Here is a 27,949-nt window from a genome sequence, read left to right on the forward strand (position 1 = left end):
GAGAGCTGCAGGTAGCGCCCCAGGGCTGGGATGTACTTTTAGATTCGTTTTTGTTCACCCTCAGGTCCCACCAGCACCATGTCCTCTGCAGGTGGCCTGCTTAAGGGTCCCAAGCAAGACAAATTGTCAGCAAAGGTGACAAAGCCAAAGGATGGAGCCAGTACCGCCAGGTCATTGGCAGCCCCAACACGGGCTGTCCTTTGCCTATTTACTTGATCCTGATTTGTCACCCAGTTCGCTCTTCCTGGGGCTCCCCCAATAGCAGGTCAATAGTCCTAACCCCATTTTGGAGCCAAGGCAACCGAGTGGAAGGTCAGCCCACACCCATTCTTGTGTCCCCCAGCTCCTAGCCTTGGGTGCTGGGGACCTTCCTGAGGGATGAAGCTGCTGGGAGAGCCCACCGGGGCCTGGCCAGGGGGGGCACGCCAATCGGGTCCAGCCCAGAAGCACCCATCCACGCGGAGGCGGAGGGCGAGCCTCGAGGACCCCAGGAGAACCGGTAAGTCTCTCTGAGGGGTCCACCCCGTGGACGTGCTGCTGTCCCTGGAGAGCGACGGGCGGGGGCTGCGGGCCTGTTTGCACTGAGCGCTCTGTTCAAACACGACTCCCGCCTGCGGACACCTGTGCCGGGGGGAGGGCGGAGGGGCGGGAGCCCGCGCAGTCCCTGGTGCAGGTCCCCGGTGCTCACTCCTCGCCTGCTTCCCGCTTCTCTGACTGGAGCCAGCCCCCGGTCCTGGTGGGGTCCTGGCCACGCCATGCCCTGCGCTAGGCTGGCCAGCTGCTGGGGCGGCCGGGTGCTGCCCCTGCTGCTGGCCTACGTCTGCTACCTTCTGCTCGGTGCCACTGTCTTCCAGCTGCTGGAGAAGCAGGCGGAAGCTCAGTCCAGGGACCAGTTCCAGGTTGAGAAGCTGCGCTTCCTGGAGAACTACACCTGCCTGGACCAGAGGGCCCTGGAGCAGTTTGTGCAGGTGAGGGGAATGGGAGGAAGGAGACGAGGGGTGGGCAGAACCGTCTCCTGTGGCAGGTCCAGGGCAGTCACCCAGGGGATCATGTCCCATTTGGAAGCAGAGATTAATGGGAACATCAGAGGTAGGATATGGTCCCGGATTGCGGTCCCAGGTCCAAAACAGGATTACTGTGTGACGTTGAGAGAGTCATTTAATGTCTCTGGACCCAAATGTCTTCACCTATAAGGTGACAAGAAGCAGCAGATCTGTTCTGCAGACATTTGACAGCAGGTTAAAAGCACTCTCTCAGCTGCCACCTGCTGCACAGATAGGAACTGAGTGCTAGTGTCATCAAATCTTCTTCTCCCTCATTTCCACACTTCCCCCACCCCCTTCTGGCTCAGGTCCCTGGGAGGAGACACAGATAACCATCTGACCTTCCCCAGACTCTTCCCCCCCCCCCCCCAGCCGGGCTTGGCAGGCAGTGGCCAGGGTTGCTGAGCTCTGCCAGTGCTGTGCCCACGAGGGGCTCTCTCTGGTGCCGAGGGGGCCCCCCCCTGCCTGGGGCCCCTTCTGCCACCCTCTCCCAGAAACGGCAAAAGCAGGTGTTGTGGGTGAAAGTTTTGAGAGCAGGAGGTGCAGGGGGTGGCCACACCTACTGCAAAGAACAGACCAGGTGCAGCGTCACCAAATGATAACCGACATTTATTGAGCATTTACAATGTGTCTGGAGTGGGAGGAGCAGGGCTCCGGCCAATCACAACCCACCACCCCCAGAGCTGGCCTCTTGTCATTGCTGCTGCTATGACTATCTCAAGCTCATAGTGTGGTGACTGAAGCGCAGAGAGGTGGCACGTGCTGACCCAGGCTGCAGTTACTGGTAGACACAGAGCCCACATTCAGAGAGGGGCCTTTGTCCTTCAGCCCAGAGTGGCGGTTCTCAAAGTGCGGTCTCTGGACCAGCAGCAGCAGCAGCAGCAGCAGCACCTGGGAGTGTGTGAGAAATGCTGCCCAGACCTGCAGGAGCTCCAGGGTGGGGCCGCAGGTGGTGTTAAGCAGTCCATCTGGTGGTACCGAGGCCTCCCTCAGGACTGAGGATGGCTGGCCGACAAGAGGATTCACTGCCTGGGAGAACTTGGTGGAGTTGCGAGACACCCAGCTCTTCCAGGAGACCCACATCAGAGGACAGTAAGGTTCGGGAGGTTCCCAATACCCAGGGCACAAGGCAGAGCCCTGGAGACCCAGAAACCTCCTCCTCTCTCAGCCCCAGGCCAGAGTGAGCCCAGGAGCTGGGCAGAGGGCCGGATGGGTGGCTGGGCTCTGACACTCTGTAAATAAGGAGGAAGGCCTTAGGTCTGACTGCAGCTGGACAGGGTACCACCGATTAGCCCCCAGGGCCTCCCCAGGGAAGACAGGACATCACTGTTCATGAGAGTCCTGAGCCTCGGGAGAGACCCTTACCAGAGGAAGTTGAGCAGGGAAGGGGAATGCAGGGGTAAGATTCTGGGAGATCAGGAGTCACTGCTGAACTCTGCCACACGCCAGGGACAGAATTTACTGCAGTATTAAAAAGTGACTCCAGGTATGGGGTGCACACCTGTGATCCCAGCTACTCAGGAGGCTGAAGAGGAGGATCCGAAGTTTGAGGTCAGCCTGGGCAACAGTGAGATCCTGTCTCCAAATAAAAAGTTTTTTAAAAGGGCTGGGAATATAGCTTCATGGAAGAACACCTCTGGATTCCATCCAAGTACCATGAAAAGAAAGAAAAAAAAAAAATATATATATATATATATATATGTACATCATAAGGAACAAGCCTGCCCTGATCCCAGAATTAGTGAATCTGCCTCTGTCTTCATCACCTGTGGATTCTTAGAGAAGAAAATGCCACCCACCCACACTACTCAGAACCCTCAGGGAGGTCAGGGCCCCCCTCGGGGGTGTGGAGGGCCCTGGTTGCAGAGAGGACAACCCAGGACTAGGGCAAGTGCTGCCTGCAGGGGTTTGGGTCTCTGGGGAGGGGCCGTGTCCAGGAACGTTTGGCCCTGGCCTCTCTGGGCATGTGGGAAAGAGAGGGAAGCCAAAGTCCACATCTTCAGTGGCCAGCTCCTGCCAAAATGAGAAGAAGCAGACCGCCTGCTGCTGAGGACGTCCACCCTGGCCCACCCCACCAGGGACACCCCCACCCTGGCCCAAGCATGCCCACCCAGCCAGTGGGAAGTGGTTCCCACAGGAACGAGAGGCCAGAGCTCCCCTGCTTCTCCACAGTGGCGCCACCCTGACTGGGGGACTCTACCTGGCGTCAAGGCTGAGCTGCCCTGGGACAATTCACAGGGGCTGGAGGCAGCGGAGGAGGGCGATCTCCCCATTCTCCAAGGGACTGGCCAGGGGTGGAGGAGCTTAGCTGGAGCTGGGTCTAGTTTTGGTTCTAGAAACCACACACACACACACACACACACACAACATGTACACACGTGCGACATGCAGTACCTACGCAGACGATGCACCACACAGCACCTTCCTGCCGGCCTCTGGTGGAATCTCTGTGTCACCAGAGGGCCACCAGAGCAAAGCCACCAGCTCCCCTGAAAGCTCAGAGAGCAGAGCTTTTTTTTTTTTTTTTTTTTAGAGGGAGTGAGTGAGGAGAGAGAGAGAGAGAGAGAGAGAAAGAGAGAATTTTTAATATTTATTTTTTAGTTCTTGGCGGACACAACATCTTTGTTGGTATGTGGTGCTGAGGATCGAACCCGGGCCGCACGCACGCTGGGCGAGCGCGCTACCGCTGAGCCACATCCCCAGCCCAAGAGAGCAGAGCTTTTTTTGTCCCACCCTGCCCCCAAGCCCTAGGGCTTTCTTGTGGTCCCCAGCAAATCCTTCCAGAAACACCCACCTGAACCCATCCTTAAGCACTTGGACTTGGGGTCCAGCGACCTTGGGCATCGCAGCCACTCTGAGCCTACCTTCCCTTTTCTGTGAAGTCGGAACAACACCATCTAAGGACATCATTAAATGTGACAATGGGGAAGCACCCTGCGGAGAGCCTGGCGACCACAGGTGCACAGTGACCGCCCACGCTCTCCCCACAGGTCATCATGGAAGCCTGGGTGAAAGGCGTGAACCCCAAAGGCAACTCCACCAACCCCAGCAACTGGGACTTCAGCAGCAGTTTCTTCTTCGCAGGCACAGTGGTCACCACCATAGGTAAAGGGTCGTGGGGCAGCAGGGCTCCCCGGCCCAGGCCCCTGTCTCAGTCCGGGATCCCCAAAAGCAGATGCTGAGAAGAGGATGTGGTTACCCGGGAGACGATTCAGGAAGCCTAGGCAGGGAAGTGGGCAGGGAAGTGGAGAAAGAGGAAGTCAGAGGGTTGCTGGTTGGGGTGGCTGGGCTCACCTGTGGGACCTGCTGAGAGGCTAGGGAGAGCCGTCCTCAGAACAGGCCTGCAAGGGGCTGGTCACTCGGGCCCAGCTGACAGAAAGCCTCTCCTGGTGTGTTAACCTCCAGCATCCCATCCCAGCCCTGGAGCCTGCACACGCCTGGGGCCAGAGAAGTCCCTCGGGCAGAGATGCAAGGACTTGAGCTGGGAGGTCATTCGCATACAGGAACTGGCCACCAAAGCGCAGTTGACATCCTGGGTGTCCCAAGAGAGCCAGTCACTGACAGCGTCTACCATACCACTCCACCAGAAACCCCCCGGCCCTCCTATCCCAGGTCTCCCCATCCATTCCATTAAGTCCACCCCCCTTGACTTTCCAAGGAAGGTGATGGGGGGGGGGGCACAAACTTGGACTGGATCCAGGCTTGGTCCTCCATCCAATAATGAAGGATAAATACAGCACAAGGCAGCACAAATCATTAGAAATGACACCAAACAGCACAGGATGCCGTGTGCAGTCAGAGGAGGGTGACAGGAGGGCTTCGCAGAAGCAGTGTCATTGGAGATGGGCTGTCAAAGACAAACCGGATTTCTGTAAATAAAGGTCGTCCATTCCAGAGGGTGGGATGGACGAGGCTCATGGGAACAGGGGAGCTTCTGGCCCAGCAGTGACAGAAAGACCCGGGCGCTGTGCTGACTCTCCCATAGCTGCGCCCTCCCTCTCTGTGGCAGGATATGGGAACCTGGCCCCCAGCACAGAGGCTGGCCAGGTCTTCTGTGTCTTCTACGCCCTGGTGGGCATCCCACTCAACGTGGTCTTCCTCAACCACCTGGGCACGGGGCTGCGCGCCCACCTGGCCACCCTGGAGAGGTGGGAGGACCAGCCCAGGCGCTCCCAGGTACAGTCCCCCCTCCCCTCCAGCCCCCCTGTGAAAGGTAAGTGGTGGACACTGAGAGAGGCTTTGGTGTGCAGGGCAGCAGGGACACACACCTGTGGGAGTGAAGGGGCAGCTGCAGGACCAGGCAGAGGGAAAAGCTGAATTCTGATTCCAGCTGGACAAAGGCGTGGCCTCTGGCAGCTCCACAGTGTGTGTGGGGTGCGGGAGGCACTGATTTGACCGCAGAGTGGCTGAAGGGGCTGGGCTTCGCATCTCCAGCAGCACGGGGTGTGGCCTTCTCAGGAAGTGTGTGCCCACTCCGGGACACTGAAGTGAGCTGACAGCTGGCCAATAGTCCTTCTGTGATGGGGAACCTCTGTGGTCATCACAGAGCTCCACCAACTTTTCATGAGGTCAAAGGACACTCTAGGCCACCCGCATGTCTCCAGAGTGCACCCCTTGGAGAGCAAGAATGCAGAGGGATCTGGGACAGTTTGGTGACAGTGCCATCCCAGATCAGAGTTCCTGGGAAGCCTGTTTGCATGTGGTCCTCATGCCTGAAGGGGTCTTCAGATCCCTCCTTGACCCACTCTCCCACCTCCTCTGCCCACCCAGCCTTCCCTAGCCTGGGCAAGATCACACATCCCCAGACACAGCCCCCTCCCAAGGTCTGCAGGGGACTAACTGTGGTCAGGCCTCCCCCCAACCGCATGCAACCCTGAAGTCTTCCAGGTGGCAGACTCCCTCTCCCCCGCTCCTGCAGGTCCTGGGCCTGGCTCTGTTCCTGATCCTGGGGACACTGGTGGTTCTCATCTTCCCGCCCATGGCCTTCAGCCGAGTGGAGGGCTGGAGCTTCGGCGAGGGCTTCTACTTTGCCTTCATCACCCTAAGCACCATCGGCTTTGGGGACTACGTTGTCGGTGAGAATGAGAGTCACAGATCTCAGGATGGGGGACCCACTGGGATTCAGGAGATGAGAGTTATCAGCTAAGGGTATTTCCAGTCCTCAGAAGTCCCTGGTCTGGGACCCATCATGTTTCTCCAAGGACTTCATGCTGATCCCTGTTATGAGGAAGACAAGAGTGCATCCTACTTGGTGGGGAATCCCTGGGTGGAGCCTGTGCCCTCAGACACCTGCTGTCCCCTTCCCTGCAGGCACAGACCCTAGCAAGCATTACATCTCGGTGTACCGGAGCCTGGCAGCCGTCTGGATCCTCCTGGGCCTAGCGTGGCTGGCCCTGGTCCTCTCCCTGGGCCCCTTGCTTCTACACAGGTGCTCCCAGCTCTGGCTCAATGGCAGGAGCCTCAGCCTCAAGGACCGGGCAGCCCCTGACCCTCAAGGGCTCCCCAGACCTCAGAAGATGCCCATCTCTGCATGAGGTCCCCTAGTGGCGCAGCAGTCCCTCCCAGACTCCCAGCCCATGTCATCTGCCCTCTGGAGATCCTTCCCTCCTCTTCCTCTCCCAACCCCACACCTGTCCCAGCCAGGGTGGGCCCAGAGCTCTCCAGGGAGACAAGGAAACATAATGTCCACAAAAGTAACAGAGGTGACCTGGAAAACTCAAACACATTCACTGTAGCCAGGTCTTCACTGACCTCCCCACATACTCCACCCCAGGGTCCTTAGATGGACAGGAAACAGAGGGTAACTTGACTTGGGCCTCACTGGATGGGTGCACAAGGTATATTTGCCAAGCCCCCACTATGTGCTAGGTCCTGAAGTACAACTGTGAACATTCTTGCCCTCACCTGTGCCTTTAGTCTGTCTAGCAGGATAGACAACTGGACAGGCAGCCCAACACAGTGTCCAAAATGTCCCGTGGGAGCAGACCCAGGGAGGGTGAGCCCAGGAGAATGGCCGTCTTGGGTGGGGGAACACGCTGGAACCATCTTAGTGCAAACAGGAAGCTCGCAGCTGCCTCCCAAAGCTTGCCAGACCCTTTGAAGAGGGTGTCCCACCATTTTGCTGGTCATGACCTCCCCTGACCTCCAGGGTACGCCCTTGACCTGATGACCCCTCTGGTCCCCTGTCTTCCTAAAAGCCTTTCCAAGAACCCCCTGAGAAGCTAGAGGGCCAGCGGGTCCCAGGAGCCTTCCAGGGCAGGCGCTCCATGGAGACCTGACCTCCGGCGGGACCATGCGCTCCAGGCCTGGCCTTTCTCCCACTGAATTGCAACATCTCCGCAGCCCAGAAGGAGACAGATTTGGGCCAGTCCATGCCAATGGCCAATCTCACCAAAGACCATAAACTCCAACCGGTACTTCTTCCATCACCCCAACAGCAAGTAGACCCCTAAGCGGCCGGGTCTCATGGGACTACAGAGGCCAAGCTGTGGAGGAGAGGAAGCTCCTGGCCAGAGACCCAGGGAAGGATCGCAGCAGCAGAGGACCACAGCTTACACCCCGGGACCAGTGACATCCAAGAGAGGAAGGGAAACTGAAGACCCACCCAGGCTCTTTACCCTCCCTGGGCCCTTCCTGCTTTCTGGGTGGAGGAGGGGCTTGGGGGGGGGGAAGAAGGCAGGACCTGGCTAAGGTCCTCTTGCCTCCAAGCTCACAGTCCAGTGGCAGTCAGTTGGAGTCCCTCTTCTTTTAAGTACACAGGGTGGTTGGTAGGAAGACTCAGGGAGAAGCTGAGAAGCAGCCAGTGCTTGAAGATGGTCCCAGGATCCGCGGACTTAGGCAGGAGCCTTGAGACAATAAACGTGGCTTCTGCTTTCTCTTCCCCTAGAGCGGTTTCCCGTAGTCCCTCCCACCATTTGCCGCAGGAAATGCTGGGGGGCTCTGGACCCCTTCCCTCCCAGGGCCTGTGGTCACCCAGTGGCATCTCCTTTTCCCTAACCTGGATCCGGGAGTGGGCCCTCCACAGATTTTTGAAGTGCAACCAGATACCTGTTACTCAGCCTCTTATAGTCCCTGGGATCGGATCCTGGTGGTGGGGCAGGGCCGTCCCACCCCCCTGCACTCCTCTTCCCAAGGGGAAACCGGCCATTGGCGGCTGTTTTAGAGAAGGGGCCGGCCAGGCTCCGGGCCCTTCCTTTCCACCTCAGTTCCTGTCCACAGCTCCAGCCCCCGTCCTCTCCCGCCATGCACCCACCGGGAGCTCCAGCGGCGCACAAGGGCAGGGGTCGGGGCTGCGCGGTGCCGGGCACCTTGTTCCTGCTGTTCGCCTACCTGGCTTACCTGGCGCTGGGCACCGGCGTGTTCTGGGCGCTGGAGGGTCGCGCGGCTGAGGACTCCAGTCGCAACTTCCAGCGCGACAAGTGGGAGCTGTTGCAGAACTTCACGTGTCTGGATAGCCATGCGCTGGACCTGCTGATCCGGGTCAGGGGCGAGCGGGGTCGCTCCAGGCGCTGCCGGGGAGGGATCAGGGAGCGAGGGATGCACCGGTCCGGGAGGGGAGGGTCCGCTCTGGCCCGGGAAAGGAAGCATTGGGAGCATTTATCCCAAAGAGCGGCGGAGCTGCTGCACAGGGGAACCACAGGGGCGCGTGTCTGGGCTTGGGGGAGCCGGAGGGTTGGGCTCTGGCGAGAGGATCGCCGGCGCCGTGCTCCGTGTCCTCCTTGAGGGGGCGAGAGAGCGTGACTGACCCTGTGGGGAGACGCAAGCTTGGCGCACACATCCGAATTTGGGAATGAGCACTACAGAGGGCACACTTCCTTGGGTCACAAGCCACCAGAGCCGTCCAGATCCCGTCGGGAGACTGGGAGCCTTTGGTCTGTGGGCGGCAGGCTGACGGGCGGCACCCAGGTGCGCGGCCCTGGGTCCCAGTGCGGTAGGTGAAGAATGAAAGGACACACTTTGCCTCCTCCAAAGAGAGAACCTGGGTGCAAATATGCGAACTAGGGCGAGGATCCTAGGGGGCTCTGGCCTGGGTCCAAAGGTGAGCAGGACTGAGGGCACGATCCTCCGCACTTGGGGGAAAGGGGGGCCGGACAAGTTTGTCCCAGAGGGTGGGTGCCCAAGATGTGCTTGTCTAGGGCAGGGGCAACGGAGAGGAGGGCTGGAAGTGGGTAGATCCGGTTGGAGAAGTAGGGTGGACGCAGAGCGGAGCTCGCTTCATTCAGAGTCTGTAGATACCAAGGGCTGAGCGGACCAAAGGGCCAAAGTGGAAGTCGTGGGCGGAAGGAAGCAGAGGGCTCTAAGGAACAGAGGCCAGAGGATGGGGCCCCGGGGAGGCAGGGGCATCCCAGATATATGGAAATTTCTTCTGGGCATCAGGCTGGCAGCTGCTCATTTGGTGGCTGCATTAACATCCTGAGCCCCCAACTGACTCTCAATTTCCCACTCTAGGCCTCAGATAGCCTCCCAGCCTCCACCCCTCCTGTCCCATCTCCCTAAATATCCTTCCACAGGATCAATCCTACCTGACCTCAAGGGACAGCCCACCTCACCTTGAAGCCATCTGTCCCTGCCTTCACCAGAATGAACACCTTTTTTCTCTGAATTCTTTCAGCAAAATATTCTTATTAGTGTGATGATAGCAACCATTAAATTTCCCACACACCATGTCCTGTTCTTAGTCTTCAAATATGAGACCTCATTTAAGCTGGGCAAGGTAGTGTGTGCCTATCATCCCAGCAACTAGGGAGGCTGAGGCAAGAGGATGATAAGTTCAAGGCCAGCCTTAGCAACTTTAGGCCTTAAGCAACTTAGCAAGACCCTGTCCAAAAAAAAAAAAAAAAAAAAAAAAAAGAAGAGGAAGACTGAGGAGGTAGCTCAGTGGTAAAACACCCCTGGGTTCCATCCCAGTATCAAACTAAATAAAGAGAGAAAAACTTAATTTAACCCCTACAACAACTACTAGGAAGTAGGTACTCTGAGTATTTCCATTTTACAAACAAGGAAACTGAGGCTTAGAGGAGTTTGGTAACTTGCCTAGGATCCTGGACACTGCCTCCTTAATGCCCAAACGGCCACCGGTTGCACGAAGTCAGAGTTCATTCAGTACGTCTCTGTCCCGTGAGGGCTGAGGTCCTGTCTCTCATCCTCTGGCCCCTAAAAGCACCACGTCACGCCTGGCCGCGTGCTTCCTGCAGGAAGGGGACGAGCAAGGAGTAGGTGGATGGTTGTCCACCAGGTGGAGAGGTACCCCACCCCACCCTGACCTGGGCTGGGGGCCAAGAGAGTGAAGGAGCCATCTCCATGGTCCCTGCCTCTGGGGACCCCCAGGTTGACTGGAGGGATCGAGACGCCTTGCCCTGGCCAGGCTGGGATGGAAGAGTGATTGTGAGGACTGTGCCTCAGAGAGCGTGTGTATTGGGGGGTGCAGGGACCCCGTCTCCCCACAGAGCCTGTTGGTCACTGCAGCCTCTCCCCCAGGACATCATCCAGTCGTACAAAGACGGGGCCCACCTGCTGAGCAACACCACCAGCATGGGGCGCTGGGAGCTCTTGGGCTCCTTCTTCTTCTCTGTGTCCACCGTCACCACCATCGGTAAGGGCAGCCTGGGGCCGGGATGGCTGGGCTGGGAGGGCGGCCTTTCCTGGAGGGCAGGGGGGCCGGTTGCCTTTGGGAAGGGCTACTAGCGCTTCACCCCTCCAAGTGCAGTGGGCCCTGCAATAGGGGTCCCCTTCCCCAGGGGCAGAAGAGCCTCGAGCGTCACCATGACCCACTGACCCCTTTCTGCATTTCGTCCAGGTCCCCAGGGGATTGTGGGGGATGTTCAAGTTTGGGAAACGGGTTCCTAGGGGACTTTCTCCCCTTTCAGCCTTCCAGGGATCAGAGCGTCTCCTGAAAGGGCAGGAGAGGCCTCCGGGCACCAGGAGTGTCCAGCCCCCAGCTAGCCCACCCAACACAGCCCCAGGGGTGCATGGGAGCAGAGACCCCATGAAAGAGACTTGAGGCCCCTGTCCTGAGCCCTGCCATGGCCCCTGTCCTCCTGCCTGCAGAGGGGAGCTGTCCCTTCCCAGGGCCTTCTCCTGAGCTCTCTGGCTCAGCCCTGGTCCCCATCACCATCCTCTCCAGCCCCTTTCCTCCACCGGGGCCACCCTGGCTCCAGTCACTGAGGTGGAACTTGTCCTGGAGGGCACCTTGGGGCCATGGTGTGAAGAAGAGAAGCCCTAGGTCCTGGCCACTCTGAAACCCAATGCTGTTGCCTAGCGCCCTCTGCCCTGGGAACGAGCCCCAGCCCCTGCATGATACTGGACTTACCACTAGGTGGCAGACTGGCACCACCAGTGACTTGGGCTCCTGCCCCTGGTCCGGGTGGACCAGGAATCTGTCTCCACCACCAGCATCCCCCTCTGTCCTCCCTAGAGTGGAAGGGCAAGACCACCCAGAGGTCTCTCCATCTAGCTTTAAATAAGCCCACCCTTCTTGCAGGGGGTTAGCAGGGCTACTCAGGAACTGGGGCAGTCCTTCCCATGAGCCTGCTCCAGAGGCCCCCCCAGACTCCAGGGACCCGTGGCCCAAAGGACAGTCAGGAGGGCATTGGCGCCTCTCTGCGTCCCCGGGGCTTAGTACAAGGCCCAGCCTGCAGTGGGCACTCAGCAAACGCTGCCCGGTAAGGAGCCTCAGCAAAGATGCTCTGGAGCAGCCTGTCCTGAGTTCTGGAGCAGCAGGGCACTTGGAGGGCAGGAGAGGCCTCTGGGCACCAGGAGTCCCCATGACCAGACGTGTGGGAGCCCCAGGCCCATGACGTCAGCCTGCCCGGCTCTGCCCCTCCCAACCTGGAACACTCCTACCCCCTCCTCTCCACTCAGCTCTGCCCTGAGGCCCTCGTCCTCTCTGGGGGTGAGGAGGGCAGAGGAGGGGAGACACACACACACACACACAGTATTCACCCAAGGTATACACCCAAGGTCCTCTTGTGCAAGGGCCAAAACCTTGGACATTCAAGAGCTCCTTCTGACCATGGAGCAGCCTCCAAGGACAGGGCTTATTTTCATGTCACAGATGAGGAAACTGAGGCACAGAGAAGTGGTGGAACTTCCTCAAGGCCACACAGGCAGAGCTGGGGTCTGACACCCAGCAGGTGGGGGAGGGGCCGCCTGGCTCTTTCCAGGGGCTTCTGTCCTCGGAGTTCACAGGACAGGGCGGGCTTTCTGAACCAGTCAGAAGCCCTGGCCCTGAACACTCACACAGAGAAAGAGACAGGAGGCGTGGGGCACTCCAGGAGAGAGAAGGCATTCTGAGAGGACGACAGTGGGCTGCCCCTGAGGCCATCCTCTCCAAGCCCTAAAACTTGGGGTCTTATAATGACTGGGGGCCATTATAGATGGTGAAGCCATCAAAGGACTCACTGCCTCAGTGACATTGATGTGGAGACATGAACCAAAGGAGGAAGCAAGCTATGCAGGTATCTGAGGAAGAGCCTTCTGTCTGTGCAAAGGCCCTGAGGTAGATGTGGCTGTTGTGTTTGGGGAACACTGAGGAGGTCCAGGTGGCTGAGGAGGGTTGGAGGTGAGGCTGAGTTCAGAGGGAGTGCAGAGGAGCCCGCTAAGGCCCTCAAAGGGGGGAGAGGTGACAGGCGAGAGGTGTGCTGACGTGGGAGGTGGCTCTTGGGGAGCTGCAGTCATCCAGGGTTGAACAGTCGCATGGGGGCTATTGACACCACCAATTGCTGACCTGAGAGATGACCAAGTGAGGGGGAGAAGGGTCCATTAAATGTCAGCCTTGGAAAACTGCAGGGCCCCCCAGAACTGGCAGAATCCAGGTGCCACCATGCCATGGCTGAGAACTGAGTGACAGAACCCCAGGGCCAGAGAACAGCCCCGGGGGAGGAGGCAGAGGGGGACAGAGGCAGGGGCTGACCCCTCCCTGGATGCTGGCAGAATGAACCCCACCTTTCAGGAGAGGGACCCTCAGAAGGCCGAGAGGGGTGGAGGCTCAAGAGGAGGCCTCTGCAGACCTCAGACCAGAGCCCCGGGACGCGCACCCACACCACGGTCATTCCCACAGCACCTGGGGGACACTGAACACCTGGGGGCTCACGTCCCCACACAACATACCTCCTGTTCCACCCACTGCCGTTGGGTGTTGATGTCCCCATCCTACAGGCGAGGACACAGACAGGAAGGTCTAGCCTCTTGCCCAAGACCCCGCAGCCCACCAGGGGCAGGATCGGGATTCAAACCAGGCGGCAGATCTCCCTGCAGAGCCCACATGCCAGGCTGGCACGTGCTGTGGCCCGTCCCAGTGGCCCTCAGTGACGTGAACCAGGGGTGTCCAACGGGGGGCAGCAGCGGGCACAGGGGAGCACTGCAGTGGTGTGTTACCTGGAGGCTGAGGCAGGAGGATGGCTGGAGCCCAGGGGTTCAAGGTCAGCCTGGGCAACATCACAAGAGCCTGACTCTTAAATTTTTTTTTAATTAAAAAGAAGGGTGGAGCCGTGGCCCACACCTGTGATCCCAGCAACTCGGGAGGCTGAAGCAGGAGGATCTTGAGTTCAAAGCCAGCCTCAGCAAAAGCAAGGCACTAACCAACTCCGTGAGACCCCGTCTCTAAATAAAATACAAAATAGGGCTGGGATGTGGCTCAGTGGTTGAGTGCCCCTGAGTTCAATCCCTGGTACCAAATAAAAGGGAGGGGTGGAGACAGGAGGAGGAGGAATGTCCAGGACGATGCTCTCTGGCCTCCCCCCATTCATCTCGAAGACCAGAGGTCCCGACTTCCACCTCCCCGGGGACAGCTCATGTTCCACCATCTGTCCCTCCGTCGAGCCCAGGTGTGTCAGAGCTGTTCCCCTGGGAATCAAATCCAGAGGGGATGTGGTGTGCAGCAGATTGGAAGGCAGAGGTGGGGGAGCGGGGAGACCCCCATACGGCAGGTCCAAAGAGACGGGGAGGGGGATGCTCACGGGATCAGGGCCACAGACGGCAGCGGTGCTGCCCAGGGACAGTGTCAGCCAAGCGACAGAGCCTGGAGCAAGGCGGCCTGCTGAGGGAGCCCCACCCTGCCTGGCCACAGGGGCCGCAGCCTGGACGTGCAGAGGATCCCAAGGGGCAGCCCCAGGAGGCTGGGCCTTCTCCCTGCCAACCCAAGAGGCAGGAGAGAGGAGACTCCCCGCCGGCAGATGCGACCTGCCCACCTGCTCAGGTCCCCGGAGCTGCCTTGCCCCCTGTACAACGGAGCTGCCATCTCCGCTTGGAGGGGTGATCGCGGGTGCACAGAGGAGTCGGTGTCTAGGGCCCCCGACAAGTCCCGGCTGCCCACGTCTGCAGGGGCATGGAGTGAGGCCCGTGGGGACTGGGCAGGGTCAGGCTGGACACTCTCCTGAGGCAGCCCTCTCGCCCTAGGCTACGGCAATCTGAGTCCCCAGACCATGGCCGCCCGCCTCTTCTGCATCTTCTTCGCCCTGGTGGGGATCCCGCTCAACCTCGTGGTGCTCAATCGCCTGGGCCACCTCATGCAGCGGGGAGTCCACCGCTGTGTCCACCGGCTGGGGGGCACCTGGCAGGTGAGGGAGGGGCTGCTGGGGTTGGGGGACGGGTCCCTTCAGGATGGGGCACTGCGGTGGGAACCGGGGTGCCTGGTGGCGAGGGGTGGGGCCAGAGGGGACTGGCGGGGATGTGGAGGGACTGGGGGCCGCTGGCCAGAATGGGGTGTCTGGTGATCGCGGGGCAGGGACGGGGAAGGACATGGTGCCAGGAGTGTCCCCCGGTGGGGAACCTGGAGAGCACAGCCCGGGGCGGGGTCTCTGGGGGCCCCTGCTGAGTGGGGAGCAGCACTGGGCCAGCTCCCAGCTCAGACCCTGCATCCGCCGGCCGAGGCCGGCCCTGGGCAGAGGCCACAGGCGGGCGCTGTGTGCACCAGGGCCCGGCCCCCGACCGCTGGCTGGCGGGCTCCTGCGCCCTGCTGTCGGGCCTCCTGCTCTTCCTGCTGCTGCCCCCGCTGCTCTTCTCCCACATGGAGGGCTGGAGCTACCTGGAGGGCTTCTACTTCTCCTTCATCACCCTGAGCACCGTGGGCTTCGGAGACTACGTCATCGGTGAGACCCCCAGGACAGCGGGCGGGTGGCCCGGCCTTGCACACCGCCTGGTGTCCCGCGAGTGGTGGGGGTGGCTTGGAGGCCCAGGGGCACTCGACCACCGAGCCCCGTCCCCAGCCCTATTTCATATTGTATTTAGAGACAGGGTCCCACTGAGCTGCTTAGGGCCTCGCTTTTGCTGAGGCTGGCTTTGAACTCGCCGTCCTCCTGCCTCAGCCTCCTGAGTTGCTAGGCTCCCTGGGGCAGGCAGGGCTCAGCTGCCTCCTGCCCGTCTCGCTCAGGGGTCCTGAGACCCCTCCAGAGAAGCGCAGCCCGACCCCCTCCCTGCAGCCCACCTCGCCCACCCCAGCAGGGATATGGCAGCAGAGAGCCTCGGCGTCCCTCCCTGCTCTCCGTGGTCCAGCCTCCAGGACAGAGGAGGGCTGCTGCTCAAGTCCCTACTGAGCAGGGGCCATGGGCACGCTGGCCCTGGGGGGAGGAGGAGTGACAGAACCCAGCCTGGAACACTGAAGAGAGGTTTTCCCAGGCAACCCCCTGACAGCCGTCACCCCCTATTTACTGAGGAGGAAGCTGAAGCTCAGAGAGGCCAAACTATTTGCCTGGGATGCACAGCGAAATATGAGTTTTGATCTGTTTGACTCCAAACAGATCGTGCCTGTTCCAGATGGCCTCACACACCCCTCTCTGGGCCTCCGGTGTCACTATAAAGTGAGGGACTGGCTAGGTGGCCACCAAGACCCCAACAGGGCCTTCTGGCCTCTGGGTGCAAGATCCTGTTTCCTGATATTTTCCTTCCCCAGGAAGAGGGTCCAGTGCTGGGGGCCTCATGCTGCCCCTTTGTGGTCTCCTGACCCTGGCAGCAGGGCTGTGACTCTGGGAAGAAAGCCCTGGGCAGGTCTCTTCCAGCTGAGTCACATTCCCACTTCTACCTTCAGAGTAGAAAGACGCACGTGAGGAGAGCTGAGCCCAGGAACTCCAAAGGCCACTCCTGCACCCTTGCAGGTTCTTTAATCTGTCTTCCCTTCTCTATGTCCACGGCCATTCCGCTAGCCCAAGCAGGACTGTGGGTACAACTGCACAGGTTGGGCACTACACAAGCATCCATGGAGTTGTATAGCCTCGATCCTTGTCTGCCTGGCTCTTGTGACATTACGTCACCTGCCCAACTCTGCTGAAAACCTTCAGTATTTCCCATAGTCTTAGGATAAAGTCCCCAAATCCACAACTAGGCCAGCAAAGGCCCTCGATGTGGGTCCAGTCTCCCCCCCCACAACCCTGTGCTCTCCCCCTGCACGGGGCGGGGGACAAGGAGCAGCTGCCCCTTCCACATCTCCAGAGACGCGCTACGGAGCCTGGCTGACCCTGCAGCCCCTCGGTGCCCAGGCCGCGGGCCACGCGGTTGCCCTCTTCGCCTCCTCTGCAGACCTTCCCTGGGTGTCTCAGACACTGGAGCCCAGGGAAGGGCAGGGAGACGCCCTGGGGCAGGCAAGGCAGCGCAGACCGAGTGAGGCTCCCACCCGGCACCTCACACCACGCGCATGTTCCTGAACCTTCCATGCCTCTTCCCCAAATCTCAGCTCTCCTCGTCCTCCAGGGCTGGGGTCCACCCTTGTCCCTGGGTCAGCAGCCACAGGACCTTGGCTTCACAGCCAGCCCTGCGCCCGCCTCCAACGTCGCATCTGCACTGGGTTGCGCGCATGCCAGCTGCCAGGTCTCCTGCGACGACTGCAGCTAAAGAAAAAAAATGAAATAAAGGTGGAGGAGGGTGCCTCCCACCCCGGTGCCCGAGCAGAGCTGGCGGAGGGAGGCCGGAGCTGATCTCATTTGGGGCCGCAGCGGAATCAGCCCGTAACCCAATCAGCCTAATCCAATCCTGCTCTGCCCGCTGCCGGGAGCGCTGGGCTGCAGCCCCGGTGCCACGCCGGGTCCAGAGAGGTGCCCGCCGTGGGGACCAGCTGGGTCTGACTTGGAGCCAGCAGGGGGATGGGGTGGACAGGAGCTAGGACAGAGAGGCCACGGAGGGACTTGGAGGGCAGGCCCCCACCCCGTGACCCTGTGAGTGGCCGTCTGATGGGGACACCCAGGAAGCAGAAGGCGGAGGGGAGTCACCCACGTCCACCATCACAGACAGGGAACAGCAGGCCCAGCAAAGGCCCGTGGGCCGCGAGGATGGCAGGGGCCAGTCTGCTCCCTGGGCAGGACACTCCAGGACGGGCAGGGCGCCAGGAGCCTGGCTGCGGGGTCGCCAAGTCCCCAAGCCCGGCCCAGGGGACAGAGCAGAGGGTGCTGGAGAGGAGGGCGGGGCCTGGGGACCAGGACCAGGACTTCATCCTAAAAGCCAGAGAGAGGTCATCACCCGGGGTCACAGGGAAGCCACTCCGCGGCCAGGACAGAGGCAGCTCCGTAACCACACACGGAGATGAGCGCAAGGAAGTCCCCTGGGCCAAGGGAGTCCCCTGGAGGTCACAGCTACCTACAGCTGCTGATCGGGAAGGGCAGGGGTGGCCCCATGTCTGACCAGGTCTCCGGGGAGCTGGGGCCGGTGACACACCTTGAGAAGCGCAGGGACGGGACCTAGACGAGTCCCTAGGGAAGACAGAGGGAGGCCAGCTTCCAGGGGCCCACCCCAGGAGGCTCCTGAACCCTTGGGTGGGACACAGGCCTGGAATCTCAGGTCAGCCTGATGCCCCCAGCTGTCGCCTGGACGCCTCGGGCTCCGTCTCTGGGACTGTGGCCCTGACTCCCCAGGCCCCCGCCGCTGACCTTGCTCCTCCCCAGGGATGGACCCCTCCCGGAGATACCCCCTGTGGTACAAGAACATCGTGTCGCTCTGGATCCTCTTTGGGATGGCGTGGCTGGCCCTGATCATCAAACTGATCCTCTCGCTGCTGGAGACCCCAGGGGGGACCTGCTCCTGCCACCACCACTGCTCCAAGGGGGACCGCAAGCCCGGAAGCTGCAGGCAGGGCCCAGTCGGGGGGCCCCAGGCCCACCCCCCTCAGCTGGGAATCACACAGCGTCTCGAGCCCTCTGCCCAGGCTGTGCACTGTGGCGAGGACAGCTAGTCACACTCCCGTGTCTGCGGGGTCTTCCTCCTCAGTGACCGGACGGACCTCTGACTTGAAGCATGACCTATGACCATCCAGACAAAAGACTATGTTTTCAGTCTTCCCTTGAGGCTAGGTGCAGCCATCTGATTAAATTCCACCCCACAGGACAGACAGAGAAGTATCCTGTGTGACTCTGGAGATGGAGCACGCCCCTCTTCCCCCACTTCCTTCCTTTAGCTGACTGTAATGCTCATCTGGGTGGCTGGCACTCAGGCAGCCACATTGTACCACGAAGTACAGAAGCCACGTTTGAGATGGGTGGCACAGTCACAGAAGGAGCCTGGGTCCTGGATGACCACAGAGCCATCATAATAAACCTGGGATGAACACCACTTGACTTCATTTATGTGAGAGACAAATAAATGTCTTATTTTAAACCATGATGTGGGTTTTTCTGTCACTCACATACTAATTCTAACTGAAACACACACTGGGCAAAGAGCGTATCTGAGACTGGAGGCTCTGAGGGGAGAAGCCACCCCTTAAGTCCACTAAGGCTCTGCCTATCATTCCCAGGGCCATGCAGCCAGCAGGTGGCCAGTCCCCGCTCAGCTGCCGGATCCTGGCACGGAGAAGCCGGAGGCCAGCGGAGCGCCCCTCCCGCCTCCCCGGCCCCCACCCCAGGGGCTGCAGCCACAGCGGCGGGAGGTGGCAGACGCTTCCCCCTGAGCATTCCGGCTCACTGAGGGGTCGCGTCCCCACCACCCAGATACACGCCCGGGCCCCCAACCCAGCCAGGAACCCGGAGCACCAGCCAGCACCCGGGGGTCCCCTGGGGCAGCTGGGTTCTGGCCGCAGTGAATCTGCCCCCCCACCCCTCCTGCAGGGAGCCCCCCGGGCACTGCTCAGCCCCGTGGCCCTCCTGGCTCTGGGTGGGGCGGCCTTGGGGCCAAGACAGTAATGAGGGTTTCCACTGTGTTGGCTTGGACCACGTGATCTGCCCCTAAGAGGCCAAGACCAGAAGGGGCCACGCCAGGCCCAGGGGCACTTCCCAGGGCCGACAGATGGCTGAGGTAGGAGATGCGGCAAGTGGCCAGGAGATGTGGCAAGCAACAGGACCCACCAATGCCACCAACAGGACCCTCCAACTTGACCCTTGGAGAGAAGGACAGGCCAGGACGCTGGGTTGACACTATGGTCACCTCTGCTGTCCTAGGGCCTCTTTCCCCTTAGACCTGGCCTCCTCGGCTAAACTCTCTCTCTCCCCCAACAAGCCCTCTGCCCTGGTGCCCACCGGGCCCTCGTGCTCAGAAGTGCGTGCCCCAGCCTGGCACCTGACACATGCCTGCCACCCTAGCTTTTAGGGAGGCTGAGGCAGGAGGACCTCAGTTTGAGGCCAGCCTCAGCCACTTAGTGAGACACTGTCTCAAAATAAAAAATAAAAAGAGCTGGGAACATAACTCAGTGGTAGAGGCCCCTAGTTTCAATCCCCAGTATCCCCCCCAAAAAAAAGCTTGGCCCAGAGGGAACCCACCTGGGGCGCTGGGAGGTGGCCCGGAGAAGGCCTCTCATTGGCCGATTCCTGGCAGATGATTATTCCTCAATGAGAAGAGAGCAGGCTGGGACGGGAGGCTGGGACCTGGGGAAGGCGCAGGAACAGAAACTGTGACCACAGGACTCCGAGGACAGCCAGGCCTCGCCCAGGGCACAGGGAGGGAGGGCAGGAGAGGTGACACAGACAGGTCCCCTCCTTGGGGACCTGAGTGAAGGCTGGGGATGGAGGAGGACTGTGCTGGGTCTGGCCAGGGTGGGGATCCTGGTCCTGTGCCCCTGTCCAAGTCGCAGATCTCCTGGGCTGGATGACTGACTGTGAGCCGGTGGCCCCCTCCATCCCCGCCGTCCCCTCCGTCCCCACTGTCCCTGTGGTCCCCGCCGTCTGGTCAGCGAGCTGCGGCTGCAGAGCCCAGATGCCGCACGGGCTGCTGACCTGCTGCCGTGGTGGCCCTGCTGACCCCTAGGGCCAGTGGAGGGGGGGGTGATGAGCTCACGCTGCAGGATGGGGCCCTGCCCTCCGGGGCTCCCAGGCGGATCCCAGCGGCCGCCGGCCAGGACGAGGGGTCTGGACAGGCTGAGTCACTCACAGGCAGCGTCACGCGAACTGGGGGCCACTCTGCTGCTTCCCCCATCAACGCTGGGGAAAGAACTCCTCGGCCATCGCTATCTGCAGGTGGGGAAGAGGACATCTTGGATGATGTTAGGACCAAAGGTGGCCCCAGTCCCTGTGGGACCCCGTGCAGGTGAGCTCCCTGGTCACCCTGTGTGGCCCTGACCAGCCACTCCCCATCTGCACCTGCTGGCTCACCTGTGGGACTTCAGGTCTGGATCTGGGCACAGAAGGTCCCTGGCCTCTGCCTCCTGGTCTCCCACGCTGAAGGCCCAGCCAGGGAAGGGTCTCCATCCTGGCAGGGCCTGACCAGAGGACAACTGGCCTCGGCGGAAACCAGAGACTCGGAAGTCAGACACAACAGCTCTGCTCTGACTCCACACGTCCCTGTCCCCTGGGCCCTTACATCACCAGGACCCCGCCCTGGGCTCCAGGCCCGGGCAGCACTGCCTGAAGTCGCCCATGACCTCCACCCGCCCCAGCCTCACCCAGTGCTGCACCCCCCCAGGCCTCTGCCCCCACAGGCCTCCCTGCTCTGCCCCCCAACCAGGGCTGGGTCCTGCACCTCCTAACCTCCTGCGTCCTTTGCCGCCAAAACTCTCCCCCAGTAAAAATTGTGCCTTGAGGCCAAGGAGACAGCCACCAGCAGCCCCTAGGGCCTTCCAGCCGGTCCCTCTCTCTGTGCCCCGAATCCCAGCGCTTGCCTCGTCCAACCTGTGGGGGACCTGTATCATCGCAGGGCCCAGTGGCCAGTGTCCAACCAGAGCTGGACACCTCCACAGTGTCCAGAAGTAGAAAAACAAAAACTAAGCTAACCCCCTCCTGCAGCCACCAAAGAGCCCCGGCCACCGTTGGCCCTGGGGCAGCAACGCTGCTCAGCCCCTGCCCACACTCCAGCCTCTCCACATCCTCTGCATCTTCCTAGACCAACTTTTACTACACTTATTCTTGCCTGGACTCAGGCAGATAGGAGTCTGTATCCTGACTATCACCAGCTTACTGTGCAACATTGGAGAAGTAGCACAACTTCTCTGAGCCTCAGGCTCTCCATCTGCAAAATGGAAATCCTGATACCAACCTAGGATTGTTTTGATGAGTGTGGGGGTGTGGGTAACAGATGAGAAGGTAACTATATTATACCTAGTATATAATAAGGATCACAAATATTTGTCTCCCCTCCCTTTCTCTTCTTGGACTCAAATTTCCCTCCTCCCTCCCTTCCTTCCTTCCTTCCTTCCATACTGGGATTCAACCAGGAGATCTTACCACTGAGCCACACCCCAAGCCCTTTTTATTTTTTTATTGTGAATGGGGGTCTTGCTAAATTGTTGAGGCTGGCCTCAAACTTGCCATCCTCCTGCCTCAGCCTCCTGAGTTGCTGGGATTATAGGTGGCACCTGGCACCATCCTCCAACTCCCTTTCTTTAGGAAGCCTGCGAAGCCCATTTGCACGCCTTCCTCCAATTAGTCCTCCTGGACCTGCCTGCCCTTTGACCTCCACTGGACTTGAGAGACGGGAAGTGAGGCCGAGGTGGAGGGAAGCTCAGGGGAGGCAAGGAGGCCGCCTGCAACATGGAAGGGAAGGTTAGGGTGTGTCTTGGAGAGAGCAGCTCCAACCAGCCCACCGGCCAAGGCTCTAGCTCCAGGTGTGGTGGAGCTCCGAGGGGTGTGGAACGGTCAGCTCTGCTCTCTGGTTTTGCACTCGGTGGCTCCCTCCCCCCACCCACTGTCTGACCTTCTAAGAACCCCTGAGTCCCTGGGGTGGGACAGAGGAGAGATAGGGCCGACCCCTCAGACTGTCACCCTCGCTCCTCTGGTCTTTGGCTTCCAGTTGGATTCAGCCTGAGAGGGTCAGGAGAACAAGTGTAGGAAGTGTACGTCTTTAAGATAGAAGCTTTAAAAAACATTAGATCCAGCTGGTGTTCTCCAAAAGGTTGCAGGGTGATTTTAGGCTTATAAAAATAACATCTTGGAGATTTCTTTATATCATTTGATTTTCTATAACTGGACCTGTTATCAATAAGATTAATAGAAAGTTCTATACACTGGGTTCAATTTAAGTGTAATCTCATATTGTGTTAGCTAGTATTCATGTGACCTCAAACAACAACATATGTAGACTTTATAAAATGATATTTAAAAGAAAGATCAGCTTCAATACTGGAACACTTTACCTAAGATTTATAAAGAGCCCCGCCTTACCTAAGAGAAGGCTGTGTTTCCCATCTCACTACATGTCAGAGTGACTCCAAAGTAGGCCACACTTCAGCTAAAGCCCAGTACTCTTCATTGAAGACTGGTGAGACTGACTTTGCTAGATGTTTAAGGTCAATACTTAAAATTAAAATTAAATTAAAAGGGCCAAGAAAACCAAGATTTGGCTCTGGCCCTCTGAGTCAGTCTGAATCCAGGGGACTTCTCTCAAGAGCTTTGTAACTCTGGGCCACATAACCTCCCGATCAGGGAGATTAATGAGGCCACTAGAGGACAGAAAGCCAATCCGTGCATTTGCTGTCAATAGGAGGGTCATTGGAGAAGGGAGACATCCCTGATGCTTCCAAGGGAAGCCACATGGTCAAGCAAGACCTGAACCCCTCTTAGCGCAAATGGCACTAGCAGAGCTAAGAAGCTGCTGTAAAGTTCCCCCAGGAGCGATCCCTATGGGAACTCGGCTGACTCTTAACAATAGATAGAAACAAAGTCAATTTTGACCAGCTTGATCTTAAACACCTACCAAAACCAGTTAAGCCAAAACACAGTCATTCCTAGGAGTAATGAAAGACACACAAAAAAAAGAGGAGACAGCAACTAGCCAACAGTCTTCATGGGGAACGTTCAGTCAAGTATGGCCTTGGCTCCTCCCCCTCACAGGACCCCTATTAGTCCTCTTTATGCTTCTCCTAATAGGACCACTAATAGGACCACATCTGTTAAATTGCCTACAGAAGTTCCTGCAAGATCAGATATATAGATTCACCATCCAGTCAGTCAATCAACTGCTTCTTTAAGACTACCAGCCCTGGTGCCCAAGATGGAGACCTATGACTCATGACCAACTCCTCTGGTTCCAGAGACTCTGTGCCCATCTAAAACCCTCTCTAACCTTTTTTTCAGTTTTCACAACCCCTCTTTCACTTCTAGGAATGAGAACTACTCTCCAGCAGGTCCACCTGCTTGTTCTGTCTGCTCTACAGCATCCCCACAAGGAAGCATCAAACCTAAACTCCCCACACCTCAGATGAGGAGCCACTAGCCAGGCGAAGACTGGTAGATCAACTTCACTCATGTGCCTAGGCACAAAAAGCTTCGCTACCTACTTACTCTGGTTGATACTTTTTCAGGTTGGATAGAAGCCTTCCCTACCTCCAGGGAAACTGCTGACACTGTTGCCTCCATCCTCATTGAGCAGATCATTCCCAGGTTCGAACTTCCCGCCTCCATCCAGTCAGACAACAGTCTGGCCTTCACTTCTCAGGTAGTTCAGCTAGTCTCCAAAGGCCTCAACATCACTTGGAGGCTCCACATCTCCTACCAACCCCAATCCTTGGGTAAGGTTGAGGGGCCTAACGGCATTCTCAAGGATCATCTCACTAAACTTGCTATTGAACTTAGGCTCTTCTGGCCCAATCTCCTGCCGTTGGCCCTCACCTGAATTCAGGCAGCCCCAAGGGCCCCCTCAGGCCTTAGCCCCTTTGAGCAACTCTATGGGTGCCCTTTCTTAACCACCCAAAGCTTTCCAATCACTCCTCCTCCCCTTGTGTCCTACCTGCCCTATCTCACACTTCCACACAAACTCCTAAGGGAACACGCAGACCGGTGCCTTCCTGCACCATTCATTGCCTCAATCCCAGCACAACCACCAACTGAATTGGATCCTCTTCAACTGGGTGACTCAGTCTTACTTCAGGAACTGCATTCTCAATCGTTGGAACCTCGCTGCACGGGACCCCATACACTCACACTTACTACCCCAATGGTGGCCAAGCTTTTGGGCCACGCCCCCTGGTACCATGTCTCCCACCTTAAAAAGGCACCTATTCCAAATGTCCAGTCCTGGACTTCCACCAGGACTGGACCTGGTGGAAGAGAACCCTCTTCTTCTTCTACTAATCATTAATCTCTCTCAAGTTTTTATCTCAAACCACAGATGCCACTTCTATATCCAAGCGACATGGCACCAGGATGACACCACCCACTCTCAGTTTATGGGTCAAGGCGATTGCCCTTCCACTGGCTGCAATCAGGCAGTCACCTTTAACATTACTGGATTCAACCAAGCCACCTCCAATACTTCCTAGAGTCCCTGCTACAGGACCAGTGGCTGATACCAAGAATCTCCTCCATCCAGGACTGGTTTGATGCCATCGACGACTTGTGGCTTCAAGGAACTTTCATGAACTTTACCCCTACCACAGTAGTTGTCTGTAGCCACTGAGTGTTATTTCTGGCTGCCCTGGTGTTCTCAGACCTGTCCCCAAACATTCCTCCACTTTCCCTCCTAGGTCCCACGCCGCCCACCATTAAGCAGGAAGTAGCTAGAGGACTTTACGACGTCCCCCGTGTCACTTAGAAAACCAAAAAGGGAGGAATGTTAGGTGCAGGACAGGCTGAGTAAGTTGTCTGCAGGACTTGCCAAACAAAGTTAGCTGCAGGGTGACCTGGCTTCTCAAACCCTCTGTCTGGTTCTTTATCACCTGTTTGCTTCAAGCCCAAACACCCAAGCCCCTGCTCAAGGCTGAACACTTCGCCCCCCTGCTCAAGGGTGAACACTCAAATCCTCCCCACCAAGGCTGAACACTTAACCCCCCTTACACCAACAAGGCAACTTGCAGACCCAGAGACCCAATTAGATTTTGGCTATAAAAACTCCCTCCTGCTGGGCCCCTCTCTCTTGCTCTCTCTCTCTGTCTCTCTTGCGTGTTCTCTCTCTCCCTTTCTCTCTCTCTCTCTCTCTCTCTCTCTCTCTCTCTCTCTCTCTCTCTCTCTCTCTCTCCTTCTCTTTCTCTCTTTTCTCCTCTGTTGCACTGCTGCAATAAAGATCTCTGGGTTGCTCCAAGTGTTGTGGTCACTTTCCTTTCAGGAAGAATTTAGGGTACCACTGTCTCCCTTTGTCTGTGGTTTCCCCTTCCAGAAATAATAATAATTGTGCACCATTCCTAATAGCATGATGAAATCTCTCACCACCCTCTCTCACCTGCCCAGGATGTGAGTCATCCCGTCGTCAAGCATATCCACACTGTATATGCTACCTGCCCGTTAGTCATTTCGTACTATCTCAGTTATCAGACTGTTGCAGTATTGCAGTGCCTTTACACAGACTTCAGGACTGTCTGCGGTTTCAGGATCCGCTGGAGGGCTTAGGACAGATCTCCCAGGACTAAGGAGACTACCGTATTTGTGATGCTCTTCCTGCAGGCCCTGGTTTTGACAGCCACGGTATTCCAGGGACTGTGTCTGTCCAGGTGGCCCCTTTCCCAGGAGAGCAGCTTTTGCTGGGTGCTAGCAATGGCACTGTCCCTTGCCCCTTCAGCACCAGAAGCGGTAAGGATTCCCAGTGTGGCTAGTGGGTAGTGGGTGTCGCACCATCTCTCAAAGCTGCCCATGGGCTATGCACAGCCACCTCATTACATTCTTCTCAGTGACCCCTTGGTACCATCTGCTCCCTGCAAACACCTGATGAGTCCCAGGACCCAGTTCATCCACTGCCCACCCACTCCCTCAGCCCAACTGGAGACAGAGCTCAAGATGCTGACCTAAGCCAGGGAGGAACTGATCCTGCCCTTGTTCTGGGTGATAGCATGAGACCAGGTGAGACTCAGACCAGGTGCCAGGCAGACGCCATCAGGCCTCACTGGCGAAGACATGCAGGAAGACAGGCAAGAAGTCTCCACTAAATACTTTTAAATTGTGCACCATTCCTAGTAGCATGATGAACTCTCACCACCCTCTCTGACCTGCATGGAATGAGAATCATCCCTTCGTCTAGCATATCCACACTGTATATGCTACCCTCCCGTTAGTCACTTAGTAGCTATCTCACAACAGAGCTCCTTCATCAGCCCAAGAGGTCTATAGCATCTAACGAAACCTCCTCTGTCTGACCAGGGGCTTCCTGCATGCAGGGCTACATCTCACTCATTTTCCCCCTTATTATTTCTGACATCCAGCCTGACCACAAACAGCTTCTCAGTGCACAATGGAAAGGCACAGAATGATAAATACATGACTCCTGCCACCTTCGGGAGCAGGCAGGATGGGATACGCTGGTGTCCAGAGCATGGTCCCTGCTGCAGGCCACCTGGGCTCAGGCCCAGTTTTGTCTCTTACTCTTGCATGTGGTCTTGGGCAGGTCACCAGGGGGTGACCAGCTTGTCCCATTTTCCTGAAACTATCCTAGAAAAGTTCTATGTCCTAGGATCCCCCCTTCCTTAGTCCCAGGGTAAGTGGCAGAGTTGTGCGCCCTCCTCGGCCTCCCCACGCCTGAGCTTCCCTGTGAGACGCTCACGGCCGGCTGAGTCACCGCAGCTCAGGAACTGAGGCCTGGCACTGGGGAGCTTCACAGGGTGGTCTTCTGGGTCGCTTTCCCCAGAAGCAGGGCTGGGAACAGCCACTGGCAGCACGCAGGGTGTTTGGGAATTGGCTCCAGGAAGCACAGAAGCAAAGCAAGGGGAAAGGACTGCAAGGCACACCAAGAAAATGAACAGGTGCCTCCCAGCAGCTGGTCTCCATGCAACAAAGGCCTCCGAGAGCCGGTGTTTGGTTTGTCTGGAGGTTTTTGCTTTGTTTCTGCTTCTTTTTGATACTGGCGTTGAACCCAGGGGCCATTGCCACTGAGCCACATCCCCAGCCCTTTTCATTTTTTAAATTTTGAAACAAAGACTCATTAAGTTGTGGAGGCTGGCCTCAAACCTTCCATCCTCCTGCCTCAGCCTCCCCAGTCTCTGGGATTATAGGTGGGTGCCACTTTGTCCAGCCTCTGGGTGCCTGTAGAGAACATGCCTCTGTCCCCTCCAAGGGCAAGGAAGCTGGACTTACAATCCCCAGTCTCTTTTCTCTTTTCCTGAGGGCAGCTCCCTGGTAGGGAGGTTCTGAATCTTAGCACCTCTGGGTAAGAAGCCTGCAGAGGAGACAGGAGTGGTGAGTACAGAATGGGCTGGGCTCTGCGACATTGGCTACATACGTGCTAACCATTCTTACAGGGCACAGGAGGCTGAGAGAGGGGACACCACTATGGAAGGGCAACCGAGGCAGCAGGAGATCATGTGCGGATGAGCTCTGGAGGGTGAACAGGCAAAGGAAGAGGCCCTTGGTGCATGGGTGAGTACACTCTAAATGGCTAAGCAGGTGCCACCTAAGTCGAGAGTGATTCAAATGCTGGGGTGGAGAGGGCTGACTCAATACAAAGTGACAGGCAGCAGCCAGCAGAGGCGGTGACACGTCTGCCTGATGGCATCAGGAAAGGCTGGATCAAGGGGTGAGGACCTGGGCAGGTGCTGGACTGGCAGGTGAGGGGAAAGGAGGAGGGGCCGATAGGAGGACCGCAGCACTGAGGCGTAGAATCAGGAATGAGCAAGGGCCCAAGGGGGTGCCAAAGAAAGGGAAGAG

General features: G+C 58.2%; 2 protein-coding genes across 2 annotated transcripts; both read left to right on the forward strand.

The window, feature by feature from the left end:
- Positions 1-755: 755 nt before the first annotated feature.
- Kcnk16 (potassium two pore domain channel subfamily K member 16) lies at positions 756-6,577 on the forward strand. Its single transcript, XM_026383721.2, has 5 exons — positions 756-968; positions 4,034-4,148; positions 5,053-5,219; positions 5,938-6,118; positions 6,354-6,577. The coding sequence occupies exons 1-5, from the start codon at positions 756-758 to the stop codon at positions 6,575-6,577; spliced, it is 900 nt and encodes a 299-aa protein (XP_026239506.2).
- A 1,708-nt stretch (positions 6,578-8,285) lies between these two features.
- Positions 8,286-18,195, forward strand: Kcnk17 (potassium two pore domain channel subfamily K member 17). The gene is made up of 5 exons (XM_026383725.2): positions 8,286-8,522; positions 10,521-10,635; positions 14,439-14,599; positions 14,956-15,130; positions 17,909-18,195. Exons 1-5 carry the CDS (start codon positions 8,286-8,288, stop codon positions 18,193-18,195), a joined length of 975 nt encoding a protein of 324 aa, XP_026239510.1.
- The last annotated feature ends 9,754 nt before the right edge of the window (positions 18,196-27,949 follow it).

This window comes from Urocitellus parryii, chromosome 8, assembly GCF_045843805.1.
Source record: "Urocitellus parryii isolate mUroPar1 chromosome 8, mUroPar1.hap1, whole genome shotgun sequence".
NCBI lineage: Eukaryota > Metazoa > Chordata > Mammalia > Rodentia > Sciuridae > Urocitellus > Urocitellus parryii.

What these genes read in the sequence shown, in the direction of transcription:
- Kcnk17 (XM_026383725.2), top strand. Translation starts at nt 8,286, where the DNA reads ATGCACCCACCGGGAGCTCCAGCGGCGCACAAGGGCAGGGGTCGGGGC. An exon ending in CGCTGGACCTGCTGATCCGG is followed by an intron (nt 8,523 to 10,520) that starts GTCAGGGGCGAG and finishes CCTCTCCCCCAG; the next exon opens with GACATCATCCAGTCGTACAA. An exon ending in GGCTGGGGGGCACCTGGCAG is followed by an intron (nt 14,600 to 14,955) that starts GTGAGGGAGGGG and finishes TGTGTGCACCAG; the next exon opens with GGCCCGGCCCCCGACCGCTG.
- Kcnk16 (XM_026383721.2), top strand. Translation starts at nt 756, where the DNA reads ATGCCCTGCGCTAGGCTGGCCAGCTGCTGGGGCGGCCGGGTGCTGCCC. An exon ending in CACAGTGGTCACCACCATAG is followed by an intron (nt 4,149 to 5,052) that starts GTAAAGGGTCGT and finishes TCTCTGTGGCAG; the next exon opens with GATATGGGAACCTGGCCCCC. An exon ending in CTTTGGGGACTACGTTGTCG is followed by an intron (nt 6,119 to 6,353) that starts GTGAGAATGAGA and finishes CCTTCCCTGCAG; the next exon opens with GCACAGACCCTAGCAAGCAT.